General features: G+C 40.4%; 1 protein-coding gene across 1 annotated transcript in view; it reads left to right on the top strand.

Annotated features, from left to right (window-relative positions):
- TXLNB (taxilin beta) overlaps positions 1–27005 on the top strand; it is a 156317-nt gene that overhangs the window by 57457 nt on the left and 71855 nt on the right. The window contains exons 3-6 of the mRNA XM_073627391.1: positions 801–892; positions 2516–2686; positions 12286–12480; positions 15931–16050. Coding sequence (XP_073483492.1) covers positions 801–892; positions 2516–2686; positions 12286–12480; positions 15931–16050 — 578 coding nt within the window. The remainder of the gene's footprint in view (positions 1–800; positions 893–2515; positions 2687–12285; positions 12481–15930; positions 16051–27005) is intronic.

The following is a 27005-nucleotide window of genomic DNA, read 5'->3' as shown; positions in this document are numbered from 1 at the left end:
CATTATATATCTCATTCATTTTGACATCTGTCTCAGTATCAAATAGATGTCATTCTGGCCCAGTCATTACTTTGAACTTTAGGTTCATGGCAACATGACATCTTAATCTAAAATGGTAAATGTTGAATGTTTAATGTTCTTCTATGATTTTATAGTATAGTACAAGGGAACCAATTTCATAATCTTATTCCAAATTGCATAAATTTGTTTGAGATTTGTTGGTCGCTGTCAATGCAGGGCTTGACAACCATAGGTTCTATGGCATATAGCTTAGGGGAGCAGTAAGAACATATAACCAGATAGGTAATACTGCCTTAAATGAGGAATTCCACTATCCCTAAATGAGGATCAAACATGTTGCTTTTAGATTTTCTGATGGAAACACTAGATGTGTAAATAACCTCTGATTTAAAAGGGTTCTATTTTGCTTTACATGGTAGGGCATTCTTTTAAGTGTAACACACCATCATCTGTATGGTCATACTATTGCTCCCCCAAGCCCTACTCCATAGAAACCTTGGCCAATTACCCCAACCTACTGCATGCAGAAGGGAATAAATGGTTGTATAATATTTTTCGTGATAGCCCTATGCACCTTTCTTTACAAATGTCCCCTTTCTGCCCTTTCTGTTCATACCAGCAATATTTTGCTGTGGTCCTTTGGATAATTGTGATATCATGCACAGAATTATCATTGCAGTGCAGTTGTAGAAGTTTCACAAACTGCAACACAAAAACCTTTGAGTCACAATTATTTCATACCATTAAATGAATCCTTGTCTGTTCAAATTTTATTAAAGGCAAAGAAGCAGCTCAGCTTCTACAAAGCTTAAACAAGCTTAACACCCCGGAAGAGAAACTAGAAGTCTTGGCAAAGAAGTATGCCGAACTGGTAAGTGCTGAGTATTTTGCTCACTTTATTTTAAACAGGTATATATACTTTTCCTGTTCTGGTAATTTAATTAGCTCCTGTCTAAATTGACCCTAGTGTGTGTGTTAACACACACACTAGGGTCAATTTAGACAGCAGCCAATTAAGCTTCCAGCATGTCATTGGATTGTGGAATGAAACCCCAGGAAGAGATAAACTAGTAGTTGAAACACATTAAAAGCTTTCCTTTTTTCATTGTAGAAGGAAAAAAACAAAAAAAGAAAATGTTTTAAAAAAAGAAAAACACACACAAAAATGTAATTTATGAGTGTTGAGGTACCTGTAGCGTGTAGTTGATATGTGGATTGGAGAGATCAGAAAAAAATAATGGATGAAGTGACTACATTTACCGGTGAGTGAAAGCAAAGATGAAATACTGGACATATTGTATATTATTCATATTTAAAAATGATTTACTCAATAATTCATTATTAATGCAATGACAATATTAACAAAAAAAATGGATGTCTGAAAACAAAACAACATAATTTACTTGCTTTCCACAATATTTCAAAGATTTAACTTTACAAAACAATTTATAGGACCAGAGTCCTAAACCTGTTTTACTATTATATTATGGATTCTCGGTGAAAGCACAAACAGGGACAAACAGTCTCATCTTGCTTTATACAGAGCTTTACACAAATTACCTGTGATAGAGATCACAGTTCTCCCCCTTTTGTTGCCTTCATTTGTTTTCACCATCAGAAGGTTTGAGCCACTATTGATCAGGCAACATCTAGTATCTACTTCCTAAACTTAGATTCTGACTGAAAGATGACACGATTATGTAAATCCTGATGTCTGTGTAGCTCTTGGCTGTGCTCACAAATGTCTGGCACAGATCAGTTTCCCTCTGCTGAAATTTCTCACCTTGTGACTTGCTATAAAATCAATCTGAGTGATCACTCATTGAGGAAGATGAGCTGGAGGAAATGCTTCCTCTTGCAAACAGTGAACTGATGACATTGGGGTTGATTTACTAAAGGCAAATCTATTTTGCACTACAAGTGCACATGGAAGTGCAGTCGCTTTAGATCTGAGGGGAAGATCTGAAATGAGGGGAAGCCCTGCTGATTGTATCATCCAATCATGTACAAGCAAAAATGCTGTTTTTTATTTTCCTTGAATGTCCGCCTCAGAGCTACAGCGACTGCACTGCCAAGTGCACTTGCAGTGCACTTGTAGTGCAAAGTAGATTTGCTTTTAGTAAAAAAACAATTATCCTAGCCTAGGGAAAATCACTTGTCTGGAGCTCATGGATTAATTTATTAATGATGAAAGTTAGAGCTTGTTTTGGAAAAAATACACCTTTACTGTATATTTAGACATGTCAGGAATTTATTAATACAGACTTGTAAAGTTGCTGATAGATACACCAACTAAGCTTTATGATTCCCTTGTTTTGTCAGTCATGTAATAAAAAATATATTAAAACTATCAACACTGGTTGTAGTGTCCAAGTTTCCATTTTTCCCTTTGGGGTTACCCAACATATAAGCAAACTTAAAGCATATGTTTTAGCATATGATGACATTTGATAGTAATCATAATTACTATTAAGATTTTTTTTTTTTTACATAGCTTGAAGAACATCATACAGAACAAAAACAGATGAAGCAGGTGCAAAAGCGACAATTGCAGCTCATAAAAGAAAAAGACCAGCTACAAAGCGAGCACAGCAAAGCTATTCTTGCACGTAGCAAACTGGAGAGCCTATGTCGGGAGCTACAGAGACATAACAAGACACTTAAGGTTACTATGATAATACATAAATGTAAAAAGTAATGTACTTCTTCATGCAGCATGATTTCAATTCCGCAGAAATCCTCAAGTGGACAGGAATGTCTAGAGTAAGCAAAGTGTAAACATTTCTATCAGTAAAATCTTAGTCTTTGGTTTATGTACAAACATTCTTTTTCCATTATTGTGGCATGCTATTAACACAAGATCAAAAAAATACAATTATAATATATTCTTGTGTAAATCAAAACATGAGTTTGAACTCATTAAAGTGACTCTGCTGATAAAACAGAAATGCCAACAGATCTACCTGCAAAGAAGCAAGTAAACTTTTACCTCTTCCACTGCCGGCTCCACCCAATGATACTACAATGAAGACAAATCATCCCTAAAAGCCTCTTCAGAAACCATCACTTTTGGATCTATTCAGTGGTTCCTTCAGCTCACCCTTATGTTAATTTTAGGGCACAGTATTGATATAGGGGTCAGCAGGAGGGGCCAATGAGTTCACAGGGCAACAAGGAGATCTAAACTTTCAACACTTCTGGAAGAGACTTTTTTTTGGGGGGGGGGGGGGGGATTTCTGTTTATCAGAGAAGCATTCTTGTGTCCAGCTAACGGGGACTCAATATATTTGCAAACATCCCTATATACTGCAAATATACAAAACCATATCCAGTGGGACTTTTTAGACAAGTATTTTTACAATATTTGTATAAAACATATCATTTGATTTACCATCATAAAACAATTAATAACATTAAAATCATGTATTGGTTGATATTGTAAGACATCATAATCATCATTTTATCCATAGGGATTTATACAAAGACTGTTGTGCATGCTTGATGTTCCTGTACATATCCCAGAGCCAGAATAGAACCAATGCATTTCATACAACGTCTTCTTCAGGGATGCAGGTATATAATGTAGTTATTCAGTAATGTAAATACATATAAACAAGTCAATATTAAGATCAAGATACCTTACTACTCGCTGAGGGGGGCCAAGATGGCCACCAGAACTGCAGCCCATGCACACGGGGATTGCAATGCAGACCAATGTGTCCTATATGCAGATAATAGCTGGCCTGACAACCATATCAAAAGTGCCACACCAGTTAATATACACAGGCTGCAGTCCTGGTGGCCATCATGGCCCCCCTTGGCGAGTAGTAAGGCTTTGTATGTTTATCAGAGAAGCATTCAGTGTCATGGGCAGCAGGAGAGGTAAGTATCTGTTTCTCTGAAGGGAGAGCTTTTGTTGGCATTTCTATTTTAGCAAAAGTCACGTAAATTATCCAATAACATATTATGTTAATTATTATTATTACCTAACATATTACGTCCCTTAAGATAAATATGCTTTAGTTATGTAGGGGCACCTCTGGGTAAAATCATCTGCCAGCATCTTAAGCAGGTTGACTGTAGATAGACAGATATCTTCCTGAGAACAATTGAAAGAAGATATCTACCAATCCTGTAACAACTTTATTACTGTTTATCTTATTATATGTCTTGTTTTTTAGCAGTTTTGGTCAATGACATTTTTTATTTTGCCTCATGTAGCATTCAGTGGAACAATATGACAGAATTTTGTGATAACTAAAGTAGTTGAAGAGATTTCTGCACTAGAACAATATAGGGAGCTAATATTTGAATAATAATACAAAATTGAATAGTTAATTCACAGAGCTTGTCAGATTAACAACATTTAATAGTACAATGCATAATAAAATAATATAGTTATTAAGGTAAGACATCAGATCAATGTAAACATCCCAAAAGGATAAAATGCAATAAATAAGATAAATGTCTAGGCTTAACAGGACCAATTGATCTTTGTATTATTTCAGAGCAAATTCAACGCTGGTCAGTATGACAGATAAATTTTAGAAAATACATGGGCAATATACAATGTAGTGGGTAGCAGCTGATAGAAAGTGACTGGTGGGAAGGTTCTTAACCACTTCAATACAGGGCACTTATACACCTTCCTACCCAGACCAATTTTCAGTTTTCAGTGCTGTCGCACTTTGAATGACAATTGCGCGGTCATGCTACACTGTACCCAAACTAAATTTTTATCATTTTGTTCCCACAAGTAGAGCTTTCTTTTAGTGGCATTTGATCACCTCTGGGATTTTTATTTTCTGCTAAACAAATAAAAAAAAGGCCGATAATTTTGAAAAAAATTTAAAAAATGTTCTTTTGTTTCTGTTACAAAACTTTGTAAATAAGTAAGTTTTCTCCTTCACTGATGGGCACTGATGGGGCTGCACTGACGGGCACTGATGAGGTGGCACCAATGAGGTGGCACTGATGGGCACTAATATGGGGCACTGATAGGCAGCACTGATGGGCAATGATAGGTGGCACTGATATGCAGCACTGATGGTGGCACTGATGTACACTGAAAGGCGGCACTGATGGACAATGATAGGCTGCACGAATGGGCAATGATAGGCAGCACAGATAAGCAGTGATAGGTGGCACAGATGGGCACTGATAAGCGGCATTGATGGGCACTGATAGGTGGCATGGATGGGCACTGATAGGTGGCATGGAAGGGCATGGATGAGCACTGATAGGTGGCACTGATGTACATTAATGGTTGGTACTGATGGATGCCAATCAATGCCAAACAATAATGCCTGCCAATCAGTGAGGCTCATTGTGGGCACTGATTGGCATCCCTGGTGGCCATGTGTGGCATACCTGGTGGTGACTAGTAGTGGGCATCCCTGGTGGTCCTGGTGGCATCCCTGGTGGTCCAGTGTGGGCATCCTCGGGGGGCTGCGCTGATAATCAATCAGCACAGACCCACCCTGTCAGAGGAGAGGCCGATCGGCTCTCCTCTACTCGCATCTGACAGACGTGAGTGAGGAAAAGCCAATCAACACCGCAGCAACGATCGCCGCGATGCACGCCCCCCGGGGCGCGCAGCAGCTTGATATCCTGGCAGCGTCATATGACGTCCGGTCAGGATATCGCAACCACTTGCCAATGTCACATTGCTATATGGCGGGTGGCAAGTGGTTAAGAAAAATATTCAGCCATCATGGAAGATCAAGGAGTTCAAGAAGTGCCTGGTCTAAATGTTCAAACTGACACTGCATGAAGAAGATCAAGTGATGTCACAGGATTTGGACCAGTTGCCTTTTAATTGAACCTGACTTGGCCTCTTAAGGTGCCTTGGTGATAAAAGTGCTGAAGTGCAGACACATTAGATTGCTTGCAAGTACCTATGTTAGTCTGCAGGTTAAACGCTGCGTCTCCGTGGAGCCGCTTGGGTCTTGGGCCCAGGCTGTATAAACGGCCTTTGACTTCTCTCCAGATGGAGACTAAAACCTGTCCTTTCCTGGTCTTAACCCCAACTCCAGCTATTCAACTGTCAACTGCAAAAATCTCAGTGAGCAGTACAGTCTCTAGCAATTGACAGTTGAATGCCAAGTGGCATTGCTTGGTCTTTAAAGTGGTATTAAACCTAAAGGCAGACATTTATTATACTGCAGTTTACGAATTCTTAGATATGATGGCTGCATTATTTTTCTTTTTAGGCTTTCTTTCCTTTATTTCTGTGGTCCTGCCAGTAAGTTTGTTGCTGCTGACAGGGGTGCTTACAGTGATCAACTTTTATTTATTCATGTAAAATCCTAAAAGAAAAAAAGATCTGTGGCTGTAACTGCTTGTGTAACAGCAGTGTGAGCTGAAGTGTGGCTTCAATTTGTTAGTATATCTAAATCTGCTAGTATATCTAACACTCCCCTCCCCCCAGACAGACAATGCTGCTGTCCAAAGTGTGTCCCCTGTGCTCCTTAATACAGAGTAGGAGCACTCTAATGCAGGAGGTGTGTTATTGGCCAGATCACTAGGTGAAAACAGAAGAAAAAAAGGCCCCCCCCCCATGCTCCCTTCGGTTACGTGAATGATTATTATTAGTCATTCAAGAAGTTGGATTAAAATTTGTACACATATTACAGTGTATTTAGCAATACAATTGTCTCGTGTAAATTTCAATACTTAAAAGTTAAATTATGAAAGTCAATACAGGCAGTCCCTGAGTTACGAAATGGTTAGGGACTGCCGGTTTGTTCTTAAGTCGGATTTGTTCGTAAGTCGGAAGTGCATGCACAGAATGGCAGAGACGTCATTTTCCGATGTTCTGTCAATTAGCCGCGCATGTGCAGACTTTGTTTTCCGCTGTTTTCCGCTGTTTTCCGCTGTTTTCTGATGTTTTCCAATGTGCCCGCCGCCGAAAAATGGCTGTGCATGCGCAGAACATCACACCGCCTCCCATTCATAAGTAGGAGTCATTCGCAAGTTGGAGGTTCCTAACTCGGGGACCTCCTGTATACAGAAGCACCACTAAAGCATAAGATATTCTTTTATTAAATTCAATAAATGATGCCTATACATATTTGCCTCAGAAACATTTATAATACATACAATACAATAATGCACAGAGCTCATCTGTTAAATTTAAGTTGCTACAATCAACAGAGAATGCAGTAAATATAATTCTAAACAAAAAAAACTGATTTTGTGAATCCATTTAATTTAAGCTGTACAAGGAACAACTTTGCACTTTTGCCAAGTACGTGAATCAATATCTAGCTTTGCTACTAAGAAAGAGATCCAATATTCTCATATATTGGTATGAGCGCTATCTCCCAATTGTTTACTGAAGAATCTTGTCTGAAGAACACAAAAATCTTTTTTGTTCAGTACTATTTCATCAGTATTGCTACTAATTGTTGCTATTAATTTGTGGTCATTAAGCTACATGATAAACATGGAACAATATTATACATAGTTTAATATGGGTCTCTTCTATACGCACAATTATTAATTTAATACATATGCAAAAGCAAAGGTAGAATAAATAATACACATTGCAAGTACAGAAAATGCAAATATAAGGTGAACACTTTATTTATTAAACAAATTGCTGTTTGTGGTATATCCAGGCTGCATCAGAAACAGGTGCATTGGTATATATATCACCAACACACAAAAAGGGATCTTATGGCAATATGCTCTAGTATGTTGGCTTACAGATGAATTGTCTGTATTCCAGAAAGGAAATTGCCTTGCACCTCACCTAATGACAAACTTAGAAACAATCAATAGTTATAGTGAAAAAATATATAATCAGCGCAATATTCAATACATTGTGAAATAAATGTAAAATAATCAATGTATTAGCCCACTAATAGGCTCAACATGATTGCTTCCCACACCACTTAGTCACATCCACATGTGACTCTCAGTAATTAACAAACAAGCAAAATATAGTGTAGCGCAATCAAAAACGATTGAATCAAGTCCAAATATTAACAAAATTCCACCGTTGTGCAACTTTTAGTGACAGTTAGGGATGGTTCACACACGGCGACATGACTTACAGAGCAACTTTGCGAGGCGACCTGGACACAACTTGAGCGTGAACCACAGCTCGACTTGGAGCGACTTACAACGCGACTTGAAGTCGCCTCCAGAACAGGGGACTTTGCCAGTGGCCAATCAGAGCTTATCAGCTCTTGTGACATCATGCCTGTTTAGTGGGGAGTACCTGGGTAAATTCCTTTCTGCTTCCTGTAATGTTACCTCACTATGAACAGGGATCCGACTTGGAGGCGACTTCCATTGAAATCAATGGGTATAAGTCGACTAGAAGTCGGATTGAAGTAGTACAGGAACCTTTTCTGAAGTTGTATCGACTTCAGTAGTGTACATTAAGATGGCTCTCATGCACTAACATTGATTTTCTCATGTCGCGCAACTTGGGGCAACTTGGGGCGACCTGGGGTGACTTGAAGTTGGATCCCAAGTCGCCCCTGTGTGAACCGGCTCTTAATTGATATCCAGTGACTTCAGTGACCACCACCTCTAGCTGAAATACCTGCTTACCTCCAAAAGTTGACCCCACTACAGAGTCCCACATACCTGTAATATTATCTCTCAGGATTCCTCAGGGAGACCACTCTTCCTCCTGGTGTTCCTGGACAAGACAGACCTCCTCCTGGGTTCTCACTATGTGGACCTGACTACAGAGTCACACTCCCCTGGTGTGATATATCTCTGTATACCTTGGGAACACGAATCCTCATCTCAGTGCACCTAGACAGCTCAGACCTCCTCCCGGGATCTCATTCAGTCATGTGTGGCCATATAAAACAAAGGCAAACCATAGTGCTCTCTGCTAATAACATTTATTAAAACTTAACTCAGGGATAAAATACTCACATACAAACGTGAAGAAGCTCATCAGAGAGCGTAACGCGTACAGGTGTGAGGCTCCGCCATTTAGGACGTTTTCTCCGTTTACATCGTTATTGATGATATGCGTGTTTTTTCACGTTTGTATGTGAGTATTTTATCCCTGAGTTAAGTTTTAATAAATGTTATTAGCAGAGAGCACTATGGTTTGCCTTTGTTTTATATGGCCACACATGACTGAATGAGATCCTGGGAGTAGGTCTGAGCTGTCTAGATGCACTGAGATGAGGATTTGTGCTCCCGAGGTATCCAGAGAGATATTACACCAGGGGTGTGTGATTCTGTAATGGGGTCCACATAGAGGGAACACGGGAAGAGGTCTGTCTTGTCCAGGAACACCAGGAGGAGGAGTGGTCTCCCCCTGAGGCATCCTGAGAGATGAAATTACAGGTGTGTGTTACTCTGTAGTGGAGTCAACTTTTGAGGTGAGCAAGCATTCCAGCTAGAGGTGGGGGTCACTGAAGTCACTGGATATCAATGAACTATCACTGAAAATTGCACAACGGTGGAATTTTGTTAGTATTTGGACTTGATTAATTCGTTTTTGGTTGCGCTACACTATATTTTGTTTGGTAATCAATAGTTATAAGTCTTCCTGTGTCATTATTTTGACTACTTTGCGGTAACGAATTTAGAAAAATGTTGCCGATAGGGTGCTACAAACTTGCTAAATGTTATAATCTAAAGTGCTTTGTAAGGATGCCGCGTTATATATAATTTTTTCTGGCCGACTGGATAGGGGCAGCATTTGCCCCTATAATAGTTAGGGGCGGCAGCCTTTCAGACCTCTGCCAGATTAACACTCTGGGCCACAAGTACTAGCTTCCAATGCCTTGCAGAAGGAAGTATATCACTGACACTCTGCATATGGTCCTGTGGCAAGTAAGTCAGGAATGACAGTTATCCTTCTGTAAAGTTCTTACAAAATGGATCAGTGTTGGCAGATGCTAGTACAGTACATGTGGCTGCTGGTACTCCTTTGACAGAGGTCTGAAACAGGGATTAGTATAACTCACTGTACACATTTGTAGTACGTCCTTCCTTTGTATGTCCGTTTTTGTAAATGTAAAATCATATATCATCAACACACCATGATCCTTCAAGGTAATGTCCAAACGTTTAATAAAGTGATGACATCACAGTGGTAAAGGTGCAACATTTCAGGGCCACGTAGGACCCCTTCATCAGGCATATACACATTTTTATAATGTCCTTTGTGTAACAACAAGTCCTAGCATTCATACTGCCCCCCCCCCTTTAATAAGAAATTTTCCCTTAGCTTCGTTAATGTGATTCACTTTGCAAAGAATACCCAATCACATGCAAGGAAAATTTTAAAAACTAAAAAGATATTTTGCTTACATATGATTGAATGATGCAAGTCAGAGGAGCTTCACCTCTTTCACAGAGAAAATTCCATTATCTTTAGTAAATCAACCCTATATTGCAATTTTTTTATATGTTGCTACCTGCTACAAAAAATGTAAGTTTCACTGGGGGCTCTATCCATTTTTTTAATAAACTGCAATTGAGATTAAGAGCAATGGTTTTTCTCAATGTTTAATAAACCACATTTTCATACCCTTACTTTTCTATCATAACATGATTTGCTTTTACACTGTGGGAGAATGTAGAATGTAAGCAAGAGTCAGCCAGGGCAGATGGGTGTCACAGAGGGCAGGGTGGGTGTCACAGATTTCTGTATTGAGGGGGCTAGGGAAGGGGGTGGGGGTTTGGTTAAAATTCCTGAACATGTCCTCTAACTTTCACCTTACAGTCACAAAAATAGTACAGTGTGGAATATTAGATTTGAAAAGCAAAAACATAATATTTGAAAAAAAGAAGGTGGGTTGCTAGAAAATACCACATTCCTACAAAAAATGGTTTTGCAAAGTTTAAAAGACATGTAAAAGCAGAGTTGTCTTTCCATTTCAGACCATGCTTTGTTTGCTTGAAAATCGTCTACTAAAGGCCACACACTACAAACTCTGCATTCCGGAACGGTTTCTGTACGTGTGTTTTTTTAAGCATTTTTGATGCGTTCTGGTGCGTTTTTACCCTCTTTTTTCATCTCAGTTGAGGACATGTGCGTTTTGGTGCATTTTTTATGCATTATGCCATGTTCCAGATGTGTGCCATACAGTAAAAATGCAACATGTTCTACTTTTGTTGTCTGCATTGGAACGCACTGCACAGGTGTGTACTAGGGCCATTGGAATCCATGTTAAACACTGTCCATGGGTTTTTGATGCAGAATAAAAACACACTGGGCTGCATCTGGGGTAAACCAGCCCTTAAAGGAGTTGTAAAGGCAGAAGTTTGTTTTATCTTTTATCTGTGTGTGTAGTAGCCACCCCAGCACCCCCCAATTACTTACCTGACCCCCATCTCTCTCCAGCGATGTCGGGGACACTCCTGATGATTGGCTGACACACAGCACCATTGGCTGTAGCGGCTGTCAATCAAATTCAGTCAGCCAATCAGGGGAGAGGGGGCGGGGCCAGGCAGGGGCTTCGTGTCTGAATGGATACATGGAGCTCTGACTCGGCTCGGGTGACCCCATAGAGAGCTGCTGGCTGAGGAGGCACTCCATAGGAGGAAGGGGCCAGGAGCAGCAAAGACTGACCCAAGAAGAGGAGGATCCAGGCTGCTCTGTGATAACATATTTTATATTATTATTATTATTATCTTTTTAAATAAGTCTTTACAATCACTTTCAAGTGATATTAAACCCAGGACCCTGCATTCACTATATCTGGTCCCCCACAGTACACAGAACATGGAAATGCAATTATTTTAGTAAATATAAACTGCTAAATACCATTAATCATCAGCAGTGTATAGCAGTCTTGTGACTTCTATCAGTGTCTGGTTAAAGGTTGTAGGAGGAGTTTTCATTCCCCGCTGACTTTTCTATGAGGCTGCATGACCCCTGACCCACTGTTTGGATAATACTGATTGGCCCTGTGCTGATCACATTCAACCACCCCCCCAAAAAAACTCTTTAGCAATACACACCAAAATGAGCATGTGCAGAGTACCTCCAAGGCTCTGTACTATCAGCAGATGGATTGGGGACTATAAAAGAAGGGGAAGATCAGACAAGACAGGATCAAACAGCCTTTTTACACAATGCAGAGGATTATCCCCTTAGGTTCCACAGTGAGTATAACAAGTATGCTTTACTGCATATACAGACTGATTTTACTGTTGTGGCTTTAGTAACACTTTAATCATGTATGTTTAAGGATTAAATGCCATCTAATTAAATACATTCTGTACAAAGTACATTTTACTTCAAGAAGTGTAAATTCTAGTCTTGACTTTCAGGAAGAGACAATTCAGCGTGTGCGAGAGGATGAAGAAAAACGTAAAGAAATCACTAATCATTTCCAAAACACACTGACAGATATCCAGAGCCAGATAGAGCAGCAGAGTGAGCGCAACAATAAACTATGCAAGGAAAATGCTGAGCTAGCAGAGAAGCTCAAGAGCATTGTCGGCCAATATGAAGGCAGAGAAGAGGTAAGCTACCACAGCCATTCAAGATGTCAATCTTTCTCAAAAGCAAACAAACCGTTAATGATAGCTAATAAAATACTTTACAGCCGACAGAATTTTATACTGATAGCATCGGATTTATGACCGCAGCAGGTCCACGTTTAGATTGTGTCTAACAATACTTACTTTGTAATAGAAGTAAATGATTCCCATATTAAAAGTAATGAATTATTTTAAAGACTCTCAAGGTTTGATTTCTTACAGACTTGTTCTTATTTTCTTTTTATATTTTATTATTGTATTTTTTTCCCCAACAGAAGTATAGTTTTAAGATTTTGTATATGACAATATTTTGCCTTTTCTCTTTACCAGTTATTTTTATTTTTCTTTGTTTTGCAGTAAATGTTGCTTTTAAAACTGTACCAAAAACCAATGGTTAGTATCCACGGATCATCCATAACTTTATGACCACCCACTTAACATTAAGTAGGCCCCCCCTTTTACAGCCAAAACAGCCCTGAACCATCCCGGCATGGACGCCATTAGACCTCTGAAGGCATGATGTTGTATCTGCCACTAAGCCGTCAGTAGCAGATCCTTTAGGTCCTGTAAGTTGGGAGGTGGGGCCTCCATGGATCTGACTTTTTCAGCACATCTATTGGATTGAGATCCAGAGAATTTGGAGGCCAGGTCAACACTTCAAACTCGTTGTTGTGTTCCTCAAACCATCCTTGAACAGTTTTTGCAGTGTGGCAGGGCACATTATCCTGCTGAAAGAGGTCACTGCCATAAGGCAATACCATTTCCATGAAGGGATGCACTTGGTCAGCAGAACATTGGCCAAAGCATAACACTGCCTTCACCGGCTTGCCTTCTTCCTATACTGCATCCTGATGCCATCTCTTGCCAAGGTAAGTGACACACAAGCACCCGGCCCTCCACATGATATAAAAGGAAATGTGATTCATCAGACCAGGCCACCTTCTTCCATTGCTCCCTGGTCCAGTTCTGATGTTCGCGTGCCCATTGTAGACACTTTTCAGCATGCACCATGACCAGTCTGCGGCTACACAGGCCCATACTCAACAAACTGCGATGCCTATTTTTTCTGCTTTCAACACATCAACTTCAAAGACAACATGTTTACTCGCTACCTAATATATTCCACCGACTTTGAGATGCCATTGTAAGAAGAAATCAATGTTATTCACTTAACCTGTCAGTTGACATAAAGTTATGGTTAATCGGTGTATATTTCTTTAGAGTGAAAATAAATGTTATAAGGTATTCTCTAATACAAACAAAATCATGATATCACACAATGGCCAGTGTTACATGAACCAATCTATCTTTGGGTTTAGTTTGGCTAAATACAAGCAATACAGTAATATTGTTATTTTTAGAAATGAACACTTGTTATTAACTTTTTATAAAACTTAGGCCAGCCATATACGGACCAAATTTCTTTCCTGCAACCATAGGTTGCGGAAAAGAAATTTGATTGATTCCCCCATCAACACAGACAGTGTTGATGCAGAAATCCCTCCTGCCAGGTCATTGTCTTCTCCTAGCGGGAGGGGCGGGGGAGGGTGGGGGAAGCTGCCCCGCAAGGAGCAGACAGTGATTATTACTAGCGGCTATAGCAGCCGCTACCGATAATCACAGGTAAAACCCCGACATGCTGGTTGTACTCAAGCTATTCAATCGATCAACTTGGTACATTCAGCCTGTCCATACACGGTTCGAATCTCGGCCAGTTCCTGCTGAACCAGCCGAGATTCGAACCGTGTATGGCATCTTAAATCTCCCAAACAAAAGCTAACTCAAAAAAACAAAATTTCCTTCCTCTTTTTAAATGCGTGTCTTCTCCTAACCTCTTATATGTAGAGTCAAGAGTGCTGTTTCCTAAATACACCAATGTGAAGCCTACCACCTGCATCAATCAGCACTCTTAACCCCCTCTTGACAAGCATGCTGACAGGATGTTTAAAAACAATACAAAATATAATCAAAATACCCCCCCCCCCCAAAAAAAAAAATCAAAAATAAAGAAAACCCATAATGGAAAAAAGAAAAAAAACAGAGACAAAAAAAAAAAAAAAAATAGAGAAACACAATTAATACTGAATATAGGATTAATTTAAAAAACATTATTATCACCAATCACAGATCAAACCAAATCTGTAGGTAATGGGATCACAAGCCTCACTTAATGAATGAAGGCTTGCTGCCGAAACACGTCTACTTGTCCTTTTTAACTTGATATGTTACAAAAAGGATCACAGATATTATATCCGGAAGTGCCGGCTCTTCCTTTGAATTTTCTCTAGTTTGCCATTTTGGATGTTTGAAGGACATCCTGAGCCTTAGAGCACCTGGATTTGGGAGTGCCGGATTTATCATCCACTTGTTATCTGGATATTGTAGTTCAGAGAGGTGTTACTGTGCTGTTACTGAACGAATCATGAATGAGATATGACCCACTTTTATGAATAGTCGGTGGTGGCAACCTCCCTCCTGCATGAATTGTGTTTTGGATCCTTTTTGGATCTGTGTTTTTGACCTGTTTTTAATCTGTCGTTGGGTGAGACTTATGCTCCCAGTGCCATCATGCACAGATTTGGTTTGATCTGTGATTGGTGGTTATAATCATTTTTTTTATTATTAATTGTATATTCAGTATTAATTATGTTTCTCTGTTGTTTCTTTTCTCCTTTTTTCACTCTTTTTTCCATTATGGGTTTTCTTTATCTTTGATTTTTTTGGGATATTTGGATTATTTTTTGTATTGTTTGTAAACATCTTGTCACAATGTTTGTCAAGGGGCATTAAGAGTATTTGTGTATTTAGGAAACAGCACTCTTGACAGCCCCTTTGTTATGAGTAAGCACTTGATTGTGTGAAACGCGTCAACAGTTTTGTGTATCCTTGTGCTGTCTGTCAGACATCGGTGAAATAAACTTTACTTGGATCGGGTCCTGCTGTGGTATGCAGCCATTGTTTCCTCTCTTCTGGTTGTCATTCAACCCAGAAGTCTGATGACATCGGGCAGGTGCAGTTGGTCATGGTCCAATCCCCTGAGGGAGCATCTCTCCGCAGCGAACTGCATTCTCTGTATTTATACAGAGTGCACCATGCTCTGCACCATCCAGGACCACCCACCAATGGGAGAAGATCACAAGAGAAAGAACCCTGAGCGTAATGTGACCTGCCTAAAGAAACCCAGAAAAGGTAAGTATGAAATTGAAGATGCAAAAAATACACACAGATGGAGGGTGTTCTCCAAAATGGGCTTAAACAGCCCATAGTTTGATTTTAAAGAAGTATGGAAGCAGAGACTGCCATTGCTAATCTCTCCTTCTAGAAATGATAGTTGCCTGGCCATCATCTCAATTGTAACCAACCTTTACCCTTAAATAAAACATAAGTATGACAGTGTGCCTGTCTCAGTATTATCCCAATATTGTCTTACAGCACCTGGACAAGATGTTCAAACAGAGAGAGCTGCAGCAAAAGTTGGTGGATGCCAGGCTAGAACAAGCCCAAGAATACATAAAAGAAGCAGAGGAGAAGCATAAACGGGAAAAGGATTTTGTAAGTTTTTCTTTTATATAACTTGTCTGATTCATGCCAGAGTTAACCTACTTTTCCACATTTTAGCATACTTTCATATGCATGTCTCTTTAATGAAACATTATTTCTATCAGAAATATGCAGCATAAAAATGAGGATATGTAGAGAGGGTAAAGTTGCATACAAAATGACATGCAAATTTTAAGCATCACTCTATCGTTCGGTTACACTGTATATCATTATTGAAGATTTCAACTATCAGTGAAGCTAGATTGTAAACTTATATATATTTTATGTGCACCTACATTCATTTCACCTTTGTTGCCCTGCTGCTGGCAGAAATACTAGCAATTCAAAGGAAAGTCTTTAATCCTTTATAACTGAAAGAATCGAGGGGCATAAAGCTTTCAGGTGGCAAATTTGATATTTTTTAAATGTAGTGTTATGCAGCCCAAATATCTTCGTGAATCCTAAAATGTGACTTTACCAATAAATCACATGAATTTAAGTTGAAAAAAACATAATTTACAATCCATTGACATAAAGTCCCGTTTTTGGGTTCCATCTAATATGTTTGCTTAGTTTCAGTACTTTGGGAGTTCCCACTGGAAATGATGCTTCCACAATAAATCTGGTTGTGTCACTGATATATTGGGCCTAGTTTATAGAATCAATCCCGCTGTCAGTGTGAACCTAGGCTAAATCCTAACAATGAATATGTCGTATTTACTCCCTTTTGGTCTTTTTAATATAAAGTACACAAAATATCTGTTGATTATGTCTAAAATCTTGTGAACTGTTTCCTTTGCTCTTTATCTGTGCTCCACGCTTGTGAACAAAGTACAGCGTGGTGAGCTGGTGGAAGAAATATTAGAACCGAGTACAGCCGGGCCCAACAGGAGAGCACACCCATCCGGAGCCACTTACAGGGATAGTTATGTACTTGAAGGGATGCCAACAGCTTTTGCACAAGGAGTGGAAATGTGGCCTGGCTTGTCCAACCCAAAATAGGAGGCTTTCTGAGTAGAGATAGAGTAGTCCCTGCATTTTCCCCACTCCTCTAGAACCTCTCCCTGCCACTATAATAATAATAATACATTATATTTATAGTGCCCTTTTCATCAAAAGATCTCAAAGTGCTACAGTTTAAAAACAAAAAACGAAAAATTAGCAGTTTATACAATGAAACAAACATCTAAAAGGGAAAAAAAGCTTTGCTAAAAAGAAATGTCTTAGGACCTTTTTTAAAACAGTCAGTAGATTGAGGAGCCCTCAAGGTGTCAGGTAGGGCATTCTACAGGAGCGGGGCAGCTGCACAAAAGGCCCTGTCTCCCATTGTCCTGAGTCTAGTTCTGGGTATATGAAGAAGGTTTGAGTGAATGGAGCGTAGGGGATGTGTTGTGTTTTGAGAAGTTCTTTGAGAGGGGGGCATGTCCATGGATACATTGGTGTGTGAGGAGGGAAACCTTGTACTCAATCTTGGTAGAGACAGGAAGCCAGTGGAGTGAGTGAAGAATGGGGTAATGTGCTCATGTTTCCACACTCTCATCAGGATCCTTGCTGCAGAGTTTTGGATGTACTGAAGCCTCTGCAGACTCTTTCTAGGAATCCCAATGAGAAGTGAGTTACAGTAGTCCAACCTGGAAGAGACAAAAAGCATGAACCAGCTTTTCGGCATCTGAAATGGAAAGAATGGGACGGAGTTTAGAGATATTACAGAGGTGGTAGAAAAAGGTCTTGCATAGGTGATTTATATGGGCTTCAAATGTGAGTTGGGTCTCCATTTTTACACCAAGATTTGTGACTATTGATGAGAAAGGGATGTTAGAGCCAGAAATGGTGATACTGGTTATGGATGATGATTTGGTCTGATAAGGAGTGACAATCAGGATGACTTCAGTTTTGGAACTGTTTAGTTGAAGAAAGTTGTGCTCCATCCATACCTTTATCTCCTCCAGACAGGTGGCGAGTATTGATAGGCATGACTGTGAAGGTGGAGTTTCAGCTGTGGCATTTACATATAACTGTGTGTCATCGGCATAGCAGTGGAATGAAATTTTATGGCGGCTGATAATTTGGTCAAGGGGGGTAAGGTAGAGGATGAAAAGGATGGGGCCAAGGACTGACCCATGGGGACACCACATGTAACTGTATGTGGATTTGATTTGAAGTTTTGTCTGGTTTGTAAGGTATGATTTGAACCAACTGAGAGCTGTGTCATTTAGTCCAGTGGTGAGGTGGAGCCGGTTTAAAAGAATGCCATGGTCAACAGTATCAAATGCAGCAGAAAGGTCCAGGAGGATGAGGAAGGAGGGAGAGCCAGCATCAGATGATATGAGGAGGTCGTTTGTAACTCTGACGAGGGCAGTCTTTGTACTGTGAGCAAAGTAGAGACCTGACTGAAATTTTTCAAAGAGGTTATTATGTTTGAGGTGGTCCTGAAGGTAAGTGGCAACTGCTTTCTCAAGTACTTTTGATATAAAAGGGAGACTGGAGATGGGCCTATAGTTGGATAGGACTTCCGGATCAAGAGTGGGTTTTTTGAGCAATGGTCTGATAATGGCATTTTTTAAAGGGGGAACGTGACCAGTTTGGAGGGAATGATTTATAGCAGCGGTGATCAGGGTACTTAGGACAGTGATATGAGTTTTTACCAGGGAGGTTAGAAGAGGGTCCAGGGGACAGGTAGAGGGTTTCATCTTCCCGATGATGTTCTGCACCTCTTCTGATGACACCTCAGGAAAGCAGTTTAGAGGTTGGAAGACGATATATGTTGGGGGAACAATTTGGGTGGGAGGACCAGAAAGGGCAGAGCGAATATGTGCAATTTTTGATGTGAAAAAATCCATGAATTTCTTGCACTGCTCTTCTGTAAGGGCAGTAAGTGGAGGGGATTTTGGTTTAAGAATGTGGTTTAGAGTGGAGAAAAGCTGTTTAGAATTTCCTGGGCTATTTCTGATGGCATTGGAGTAAAACTGTGATCTTGCCTCTTTGAGGGACTGTGCATATTTTTGTTGTTGCTCCCGGTAAATTTGTTTGTGGACAGTGAGGCCAGATGCTTTGAAGCGCCGCTCAAGGACCTGCCCTGCTGCCTTCATCTTATGAAGCTCATCTTGTTTTAACAGGGGCATGGAGGTCCAAAAGGCTGCTAAGTTGACTGTTGTAGTAATCCTTTGCTTCGTCGGCTGATGAAAAGTGTGTGGAAAGATGCTGAAAGTCTGCTGCCAAAAGGTCTGGGTTTATGTTTTTTAGGTTTCTGAAACAGATATTCCGCTTAGGCTTGTAGAGGCTGGATAGGGATGGCAAATCCATGGAAACGGCCTTGTGATCAGACACATCTAGGTCATACACCTGCAGGTTGGTGAGAGCAGCAAAGTTTGTAATGACCAGATCCAAGGTATGCCCCCTGGTATGTGTGGGGACATCGACAAGTTGTTTTAAATTAAAACAATCCAGTAGTTGAAGAAATTCATCTGCAAAACGGCAGGAGGAGGTGTCAACGTGGATGTTCATATCGCACAAAATTATAACATCGGCAGAGGATGTGCAGAAATTTGTGAGATTTGACATCTCAGTGATAAATGATGGGTTTGGTTTTGGTGGTCGATAGATGAGGAGGAACAGCACAGGGGAAGGAGACCTACATTTAAATGCAAGGCTTTCAAATGAAGACAGTTCAGGTAATGGTTGCAGAGATAGCTCCAGATCGCTGCGATGGATGACTGACAGGCCCCCACCGTGCCCTGTGCTGCAAGCTTTTTGGAGGTAGCTATATCCTTGGGGACAGCTCTCATTTAAAGATGAAAAGGTATTTGGTTGGTACCAGGTCTCTGTAATACACATATAGTCCAGACATTTATCCAGGATATGTTCATGAATGAGGCAGGATTTGTTTGTAATAGACTGTGCATTTAAGAGTTCAATTTTGCTGCTTGATGATGCAACAAATCTTTGCACTGGCTGTAGCAGACTAGAATCCACTCCACGTTTCCCATTCAGCTCACTGAGAGATTTTACCATGGAGACATCCAAACTACATATCCAATAGAAGACAGTGCTTTGATGATGCATGCGTGGAGCGACAGTTCGCGTTGCTGACCAGAGAGCCGGGATGGTATGGCTTGTCTGTAAGCAGACAAACTTTCTACGGCAACTTCTATGGATGTAGCGTGGATGATGGAGAAGTCCTAGTTGTTTAATCACTGTAATGCACGGTGGAGTGAAGAAACAGCTGAGATTTATCAGCTGGTTAACAGAGTAACTCAACATAGTGGTGGTGCCGACGGCGGCATGGAAAAAGTGCAGGTTCTTTTTTTGCTGCGTAGCCAGAATGCTAGCTACAAGGACTTTTCAACTCTGCAGCAGCGACGATGGGTGGTTTCAGGCTGCCCAAATGCACTTTACGATGGCATGGACAAGCTGAGTCAAGCCAATTCCAGGGAGTCTCCAAGCAGGTGTTTTGCTAGCGGCAACAGGTAGGCCACCGCTAGACTCGAAAGCTACCTCATAGCTATCCAGAAAGGTCCACGGTTTGGAGGTGCATATAGTAAATTATTATTTAAGAAGATCCTCTGGTCGGTGGCGCGGATAATAGAAGACTATTTAAAATGTATTAAAAAGTTTGCTAAAAAAATAATAATAATAAATAAATAAACTAATCATTATTTTAGCTCATTATTTTAGCTTGACTATGCACTGTACCTGTCGGATGGGGAACCTGTCTCTATACTAACCACTCGCATAATGTGCGCCAAGTCGGGGGGCCAGGGGCTTAAATAAGCCAAGATGGCCACAGAGATTACACGGGGCCCCAGCATCCAATTGTCCAGCTGTTCTCCAGGTGACCATAGGAAATCATAGAGGAACTAAGTTCCCCACAACTTCCTTTCCCTTCTGTATTGTCACTTCAGATCAGCACCACCTACAGTGGGGAGTACAGACTGCACCTGCCTACATGCTTATCATTTATGTTGTTTCCACCTATCTATATGGACTAGAAAAAAACTTTTCTTTATGTTATGGAATAGAAAAGAGGGTGGGGTGTTCTTTAGTCTTGTCCCAAGGTAAAAATACTGCTCCTCAAAGATATCATACAGTGATTGAGGGATTTGATCCTGGGACATGATGAGTGCTACTGACACAGTCAGAAAAAAAAGGAAAATGGCTAAAAAATGGTAATATGCAATATTTTTTTGCTCTTGGGTTTAAATACACTTTAAATTGCATTTGCATTTTAATTTTTTAAACCTTCTTGTGGGACTTGTTCTGGAGAGTTGCTTACCATCAGTACTTCATTGGGTTGGTATGAACTCTTGTTCAAGTTGTTTAAACAATTGCAACCCAGAGTGTGGTGAATATAATCCATTTTTGATTAACCTCCTGGAATTAATAATGTTTTTTCAATTGTTAGCACTGGTTAGCAATGAAAATGTGGACGGGTTAATGTTGGAGTAGTGTGTTAAATTCTTCTCATCACATAGATTACTGGAAAGATTCAGTAATTTACTACATGTAGATGTTTTGGGAATGCATAACATTGTGCCTGAGCTTTAAGGATGATGTGCTTGTGGTGTGATGTGCAAGTGATTAATATCTTTATCAAGGAGTTATAAAAAAAACAAAAAAGTGAATATTTTCTACTCAATTTGTACAGTAAATCTACCTTAAGACACATTCAAATTACATGTAGTGGGAACCAGCTTGCAATTGTTTTTTAAGTGTGATTTCCACGTGTTTCCTGCTCTTTTTTGTCTTTGTGCGATTTTTAAAGATGCGTTTTGCTGCGATTTACATGCAAGTCTGTCTCATATCAATTGCTGCAAAATCGCACCACGTTTGAGGTGCCATTAAGAATGAATAGAACCCAAGCGCGTGTGGTGTATTTTACCGCAGGCTCACCTGAGGTGCAGAGTCTAAGCACTAATTGGTGTTCACTAGAGCTCCTGATGGTGAAAATGGGGCTTTGCTTTGCTTTGCTTTGTTAGCACCAGGTCATTGTTCTCAGGGTCACCACACCAGAATGTCAGCATGCCAGGGTCCAGTAGCAGATATAGCAGGTAGGAAACAAGCAGAAACATAGTCTGTAAACAAGCCAAAGGTCGGTAACAAGTTGTCACAGAAGCATACTTGAGGAACAAGCCAAAGGTCGGTAATGGGTGGTAGTGAAGATACTGATGGCAGCAGGAGTGACAAGATCGAGATATTGGCTGTAGAGAGCACAATAATATGGCAAACAGAAAGTGCAAAGGCATGGCTAAAATAGGGAGCTCATGGGAGGAGCAAAGGGTTTAAAGTTTAAGATAAACAAGGTTCAATGCAGAATCATTCAAGGAATTGTCCAGAGAGCTGTTCAGCATCCCAAGGTGGCTCAGCAAGAAGAGAAATATCGCCAGACACAGCAGAGGTTGCAGGTGCAGACCCAGGTCGTGACACCAGGTAAACTGCAGCAAGGTATGTTTAGAGGTGGACAGTGTCATATGTTTTAATATGTTGATAAATCAAATAACTTTTAGGCTCCATGCACACTGAAGCTCAAAAAAGCTTTTTCTGGGCACCAGATTTCTGTCAGAAAACACTGGTTGAAAATTGTGCTTTTAACAGCGTTTTGGACTAACATTTATGAGCGTTTATGAGCGTTTTTTAGCGTTAGCGTTTATGGGTGTTTTTAATAAAAATACACAGAGGACACTCCAAAAATCCCACAATGCATTCCAAACTCCCACAATGCATTAAAATAATAGAATGCCGAACGCTAATTAACGCGCGTTTATGAGCGTTTATCGGCGTTTGGCGTTTTTTTAGCGGTGAAAAACGGCACTTTTAACGTGAATTTCTGGCGTTCAGAAAAAAGCCCATAAACTCTACTGCTCATTAACGCTAAAAAACGTCCATGTGTGCATGGACACATAGGCTAACATAGAGTGGAGTTTATGGGCTTTTAAAAAAACGCCAATAAAATAAACTGCAGTTTATCAGCTCCAGTGTGCATGGAGCCTTACAACTTTTTTTTTCACCACCTTTTATTAGCCACAGTTTTCACTGGGATAATATATCAAAGAAACAAATGATACAAATAAAATGTTTCTGTAAAAATGTTTTACACTGAGGAAAAAGGTGGAACTATGCATAAGAGTTAGTGAACATGTTTGAGATATTGCTGGATCTTAAAAATCTGTTAACAGTGGGAATGTCATAATCGCTTTATGAAGGGATTGAAATGTAGTTTTCAGTTGAACATCAGCTCCCGCGGGGGGAATTTTGATAAAATCCTTCTGCAGAAGAAATGCAATTGGATTTATGTGTGTTATACTCTCTCTCCTGTCAGGTTCAATAATGAGCTGAAACGAAATGCCTTTTTGAAGCATTATGAACTTTTATTAGTTACGTGCCTTTAACCAGATGTATTGATCTTTGAAGATCATTACCTATTAACATAATTTTTCATTATTGAATAAAGAATAAAACAGCGCTAAGTTAATTTAATACTCCCTACCTCTGACATAAACAAATGTAATCAATGTGTAATATATCGCAACTTAATGCATAACTCATGTGTCACAACAAGTGTCTTCTAAATATCTGCACGAGTTTACATGGAGGTGACCTGCACACTTTTACATTGATGACTGATTATTTGGAAACTTATTCTAGTATATGTCAGCGTGTAATATTGTTTAGAAACATAGAAAAGTGATGGTAGAAAAAAGACTACTTGGTCCATCGAGTCCGCTTTTCTTATATGTGTATTTTTTTTTTTGTTCGTTTTTTTTCATTAACTTTTTTGTCTGAGTATAGATCTATGTTTGTCCCATGCATATCTGAAACCACTTACTGTTGACTGACTCCGTACCTTTGCTGGAAGTCTATTCCAGGCATCAACTATTCTTTCAGTAAAAAATTATTTTCTAAGATTGTTTTTGAACTTTCCTCCAGTTAGTTTGAGGTAAAGTCCTCATGTTCATGATCTAGGTTTCATGTTGAACATACTGCCCTCTTGAACCTTATTCATCCCCTTGATGTATTTAAAAGTTTCAATCATGTCCCCCCTTTCCCTTTTTCCTCCAGATTGTACATGTTAAGTTGATGTGAAAGTGTCTCTTGCGCTACTGAGAGTAAGTGGTAAATGTAACCAGTGACACAGCTCTAGTGAAAGATAAAACCAATGCTGCCAAACCTAAAAGTGAATCACAAATCACTAACCCTAAAAAATGTGTCAATAAAAGTGATCTAGCGCAAAAGATAAACTCACTAGAAAATACAGTGATAGAACCGTAAAAAACACTCTTAAAAAACTATAAAGTATTCATATAAAGTGAACACGTGAAATAGAGCACTGTGCAAAATATACAATGTGCAAACGTGACAAGTGTCTAAATATTAATAATAATAAACATGTTCAAATGAGCAATATAGTGTCAAAAAGTTTCCACGGATGTGGAAAAATGAAATGAATATAGATGTATTCCACAAAAAATAAAAAATAAATGACTTAATCAGAAGTCTTCTTAATAGAGGATTGAAAGGAGGATAAGATACTTCTGAGTTCTTAGTAATATAATAGGTCCATAGTCCATAGTGGTGTTGGGAAGAATGTCAACACTTGAATATGTCCATAAAGTATCACAAACAGCCTCTCACTGGTTAAGTCTCCCAAAACTCTCACCTTAATATTAAAGAAAATGGGCATCCATGTATAATCGAGGATCTCCACCGTAGTAAGTGGGCGCTCCTACATGATGTATGCACTGTAGGTGGACTCTGAGAATTATTCAATGACGGTCCGCTCAGCTAGGTTGGTGAGTGTCAAACCAGTGCCTCAGTGAAAGAGGGGGGGATAAAATGAAGAAGCCTCCAATAGTGTAGTAGGTATGAGTAAAATATCAATTTATTAAAGATAATAAAAGTGGACTCTTACATTAGAAAAATAAAAACAGACAGGGAACAGAATCGGCGCTGTTCCACGCCTCCTCACGTCACTTCCGGCATGCGTATAGTCCGGTCAATCCGGGATCTCACTGGCATGTACTGGATTCCTCAGCGTCAGCAGGAACGATCAACAGATAGATCAGTATAGTGGGCAGTATGTTCACCAAAAAAAACCAAAAAGCCTCACATAGCGTAAATCCTTTTGTTATTCTGAAAAAAATTCAAGTTACGCTTACCGGTAATGTCTTTTCCAGTAGTCTTTCAGGACAGCCACATTGAGAGACCTTGGCTCCTCATCTTCCTTGGAAACACTGCGCCAGCCCCCATAAATTTACACCTCCCCCTGCCAGCCTCAGTTTTTTCTAGAGCACCTCCGGTTAGCTGGGGAGACACAAGAACACGTTAATAACATACTATCACATATTACTACTGTGCCCTTTTTTAGGTCTTCCTCAAGACCCCCCAAAACTTCAGGTGGGTACTAGGGCTGTCCTGAAAGACTACTGGAAAAGACGTTACCGGTAAGCGTAACTTGAATTTTCCCTCCCCGTCTTTCAGGACAGCCACATTGAGAGGATAGACGAGCACTTACCACTTAGGGTGGGACAACAGCTTGCAATACCTTTCGCCCAAAGGATTGCTCACTTGCTGATACCAGATCCACTCTGTAGTGTTTCACAAATGTGGTGAAACTGGAGCATACGGCTGCCTTGCAAATCTGCTCTGGCGTTGCTCCAGCTCTTTCTGCCTGTGAAGCTGCCATAGCTCTGGTAGAGTGTGCTTTAATTCCCATGGGGGCTTCTCTACCCGCTAGCCTGTAGGCCTGAGTAATAGCTATTCTAAGCCATCTGGCAATGGTGCGTCTAGACGCCTTCTGTCCCCTTCTTGCTCCGCAAAAAGAAATAAAGAGAGAGTCTGACTTTCTGAAAGTCTTTGTCAGCTCTAAATAACGTAGGATACATCTCCTGACGTCTAAGGTATGAAACCTATATTCCCTTTCACTTGAGGGATTAGGACAAAAAGTTGGCAAAATTACCTCCTGGCTTCTATGGTATTTCGAAGCCACCTTCGGTAAAAAAGCCGGGTCAATCTTAAAAACTACTCTATACGAAAACATAACACAAAAGGGGGGTCTAATTGAGAGGGCCTCCATTTCACTGACCCTCCTAGCTGTGGTTACAGCCACCAAAAACACAGCCTTATACGTTAGGTCCTTTAGAGTACATTCCTCTAAAGGTTCGAACGGGGGTTCTGTCAAAACCTGTAAGACCCCGGGGAAAGGTCCCATTTAGGGAAGGAAGGGCCCTGCACTGGTCTCTGTCTTGAAAGGTCTTTGAAAAACCTGACCACCCAGGAGTCGGTGGCCAAGGATTTCTCTAGGTACGTGCTAAGTGCTGACACTTGGCTTTTAAGGGTACTGATGGCCAACCCCTTATCAGCCCCACATTGCAGAAACTCCAGGACTGCTATAGGGCTCTGCACGTTAAAGGAGTTTTCTTGGCACCAAGCTCTAAAGCGCCCCCAAACCTTTTGGTAGATTCGGCGCGTCTCCTCCTTTTTACTGTCAAGAAGGGTGGAAAAGCCTTTGCTTCTTAGAATCTCTTCTTCAGAAGCCAGGTGGCTAAGTTCCAGTGCCCTACCTGAGGACAAAGAACTGGGCCCTGTGATAGGAGATCCTTTCTGGTTGGAAGGAACCAGGGAGGTTCCGCTGCAAACGAGGATCGAGAACCAAGCTCTCTTGGGCCAGTAGGGAGCCACTAAGATCAGTGTGGTGTTTTCTGCCTGGAATTTTCTTAGGACTGCTGGCAGAAGCACCGGAGGTGGGAAGGCGTAGCAAAGTCTGAAGTGCCAGCTTTGTGTCAGGGCATCTACCCCTAGCGCGTTTTCCCACCTGCAGAGAGAGAAGAAATATGGGGTCTTTGTATTGCTTCTTGAGGCAAATAGGTCTACTTCTGGGAGGCCCCATCTCTTGACTATGAGATCGAAAACCTCCTGACTGAGTGTCCAGTCGGCCTCTCTTAGTTGCGTCCGGCTGAGAAAATCGGCCGCTA

The sequence above is a fragment of the Aquarana catesbeiana genome, linkage group LG04 (genome assembly GCF_042186555.1).
Source record: "Aquarana catesbeiana isolate 2022-GZ linkage group LG04, ASM4218655v1, whole genome shotgun sequence".
Lineage (NCBI taxonomy): Eukaryota > Metazoa > Chordata > Amphibia > Anura > Ranidae > Aquarana > Aquarana catesbeiana.
This window is presented reverse-complemented; position numbering and strand designations above follow the sequence as displayed.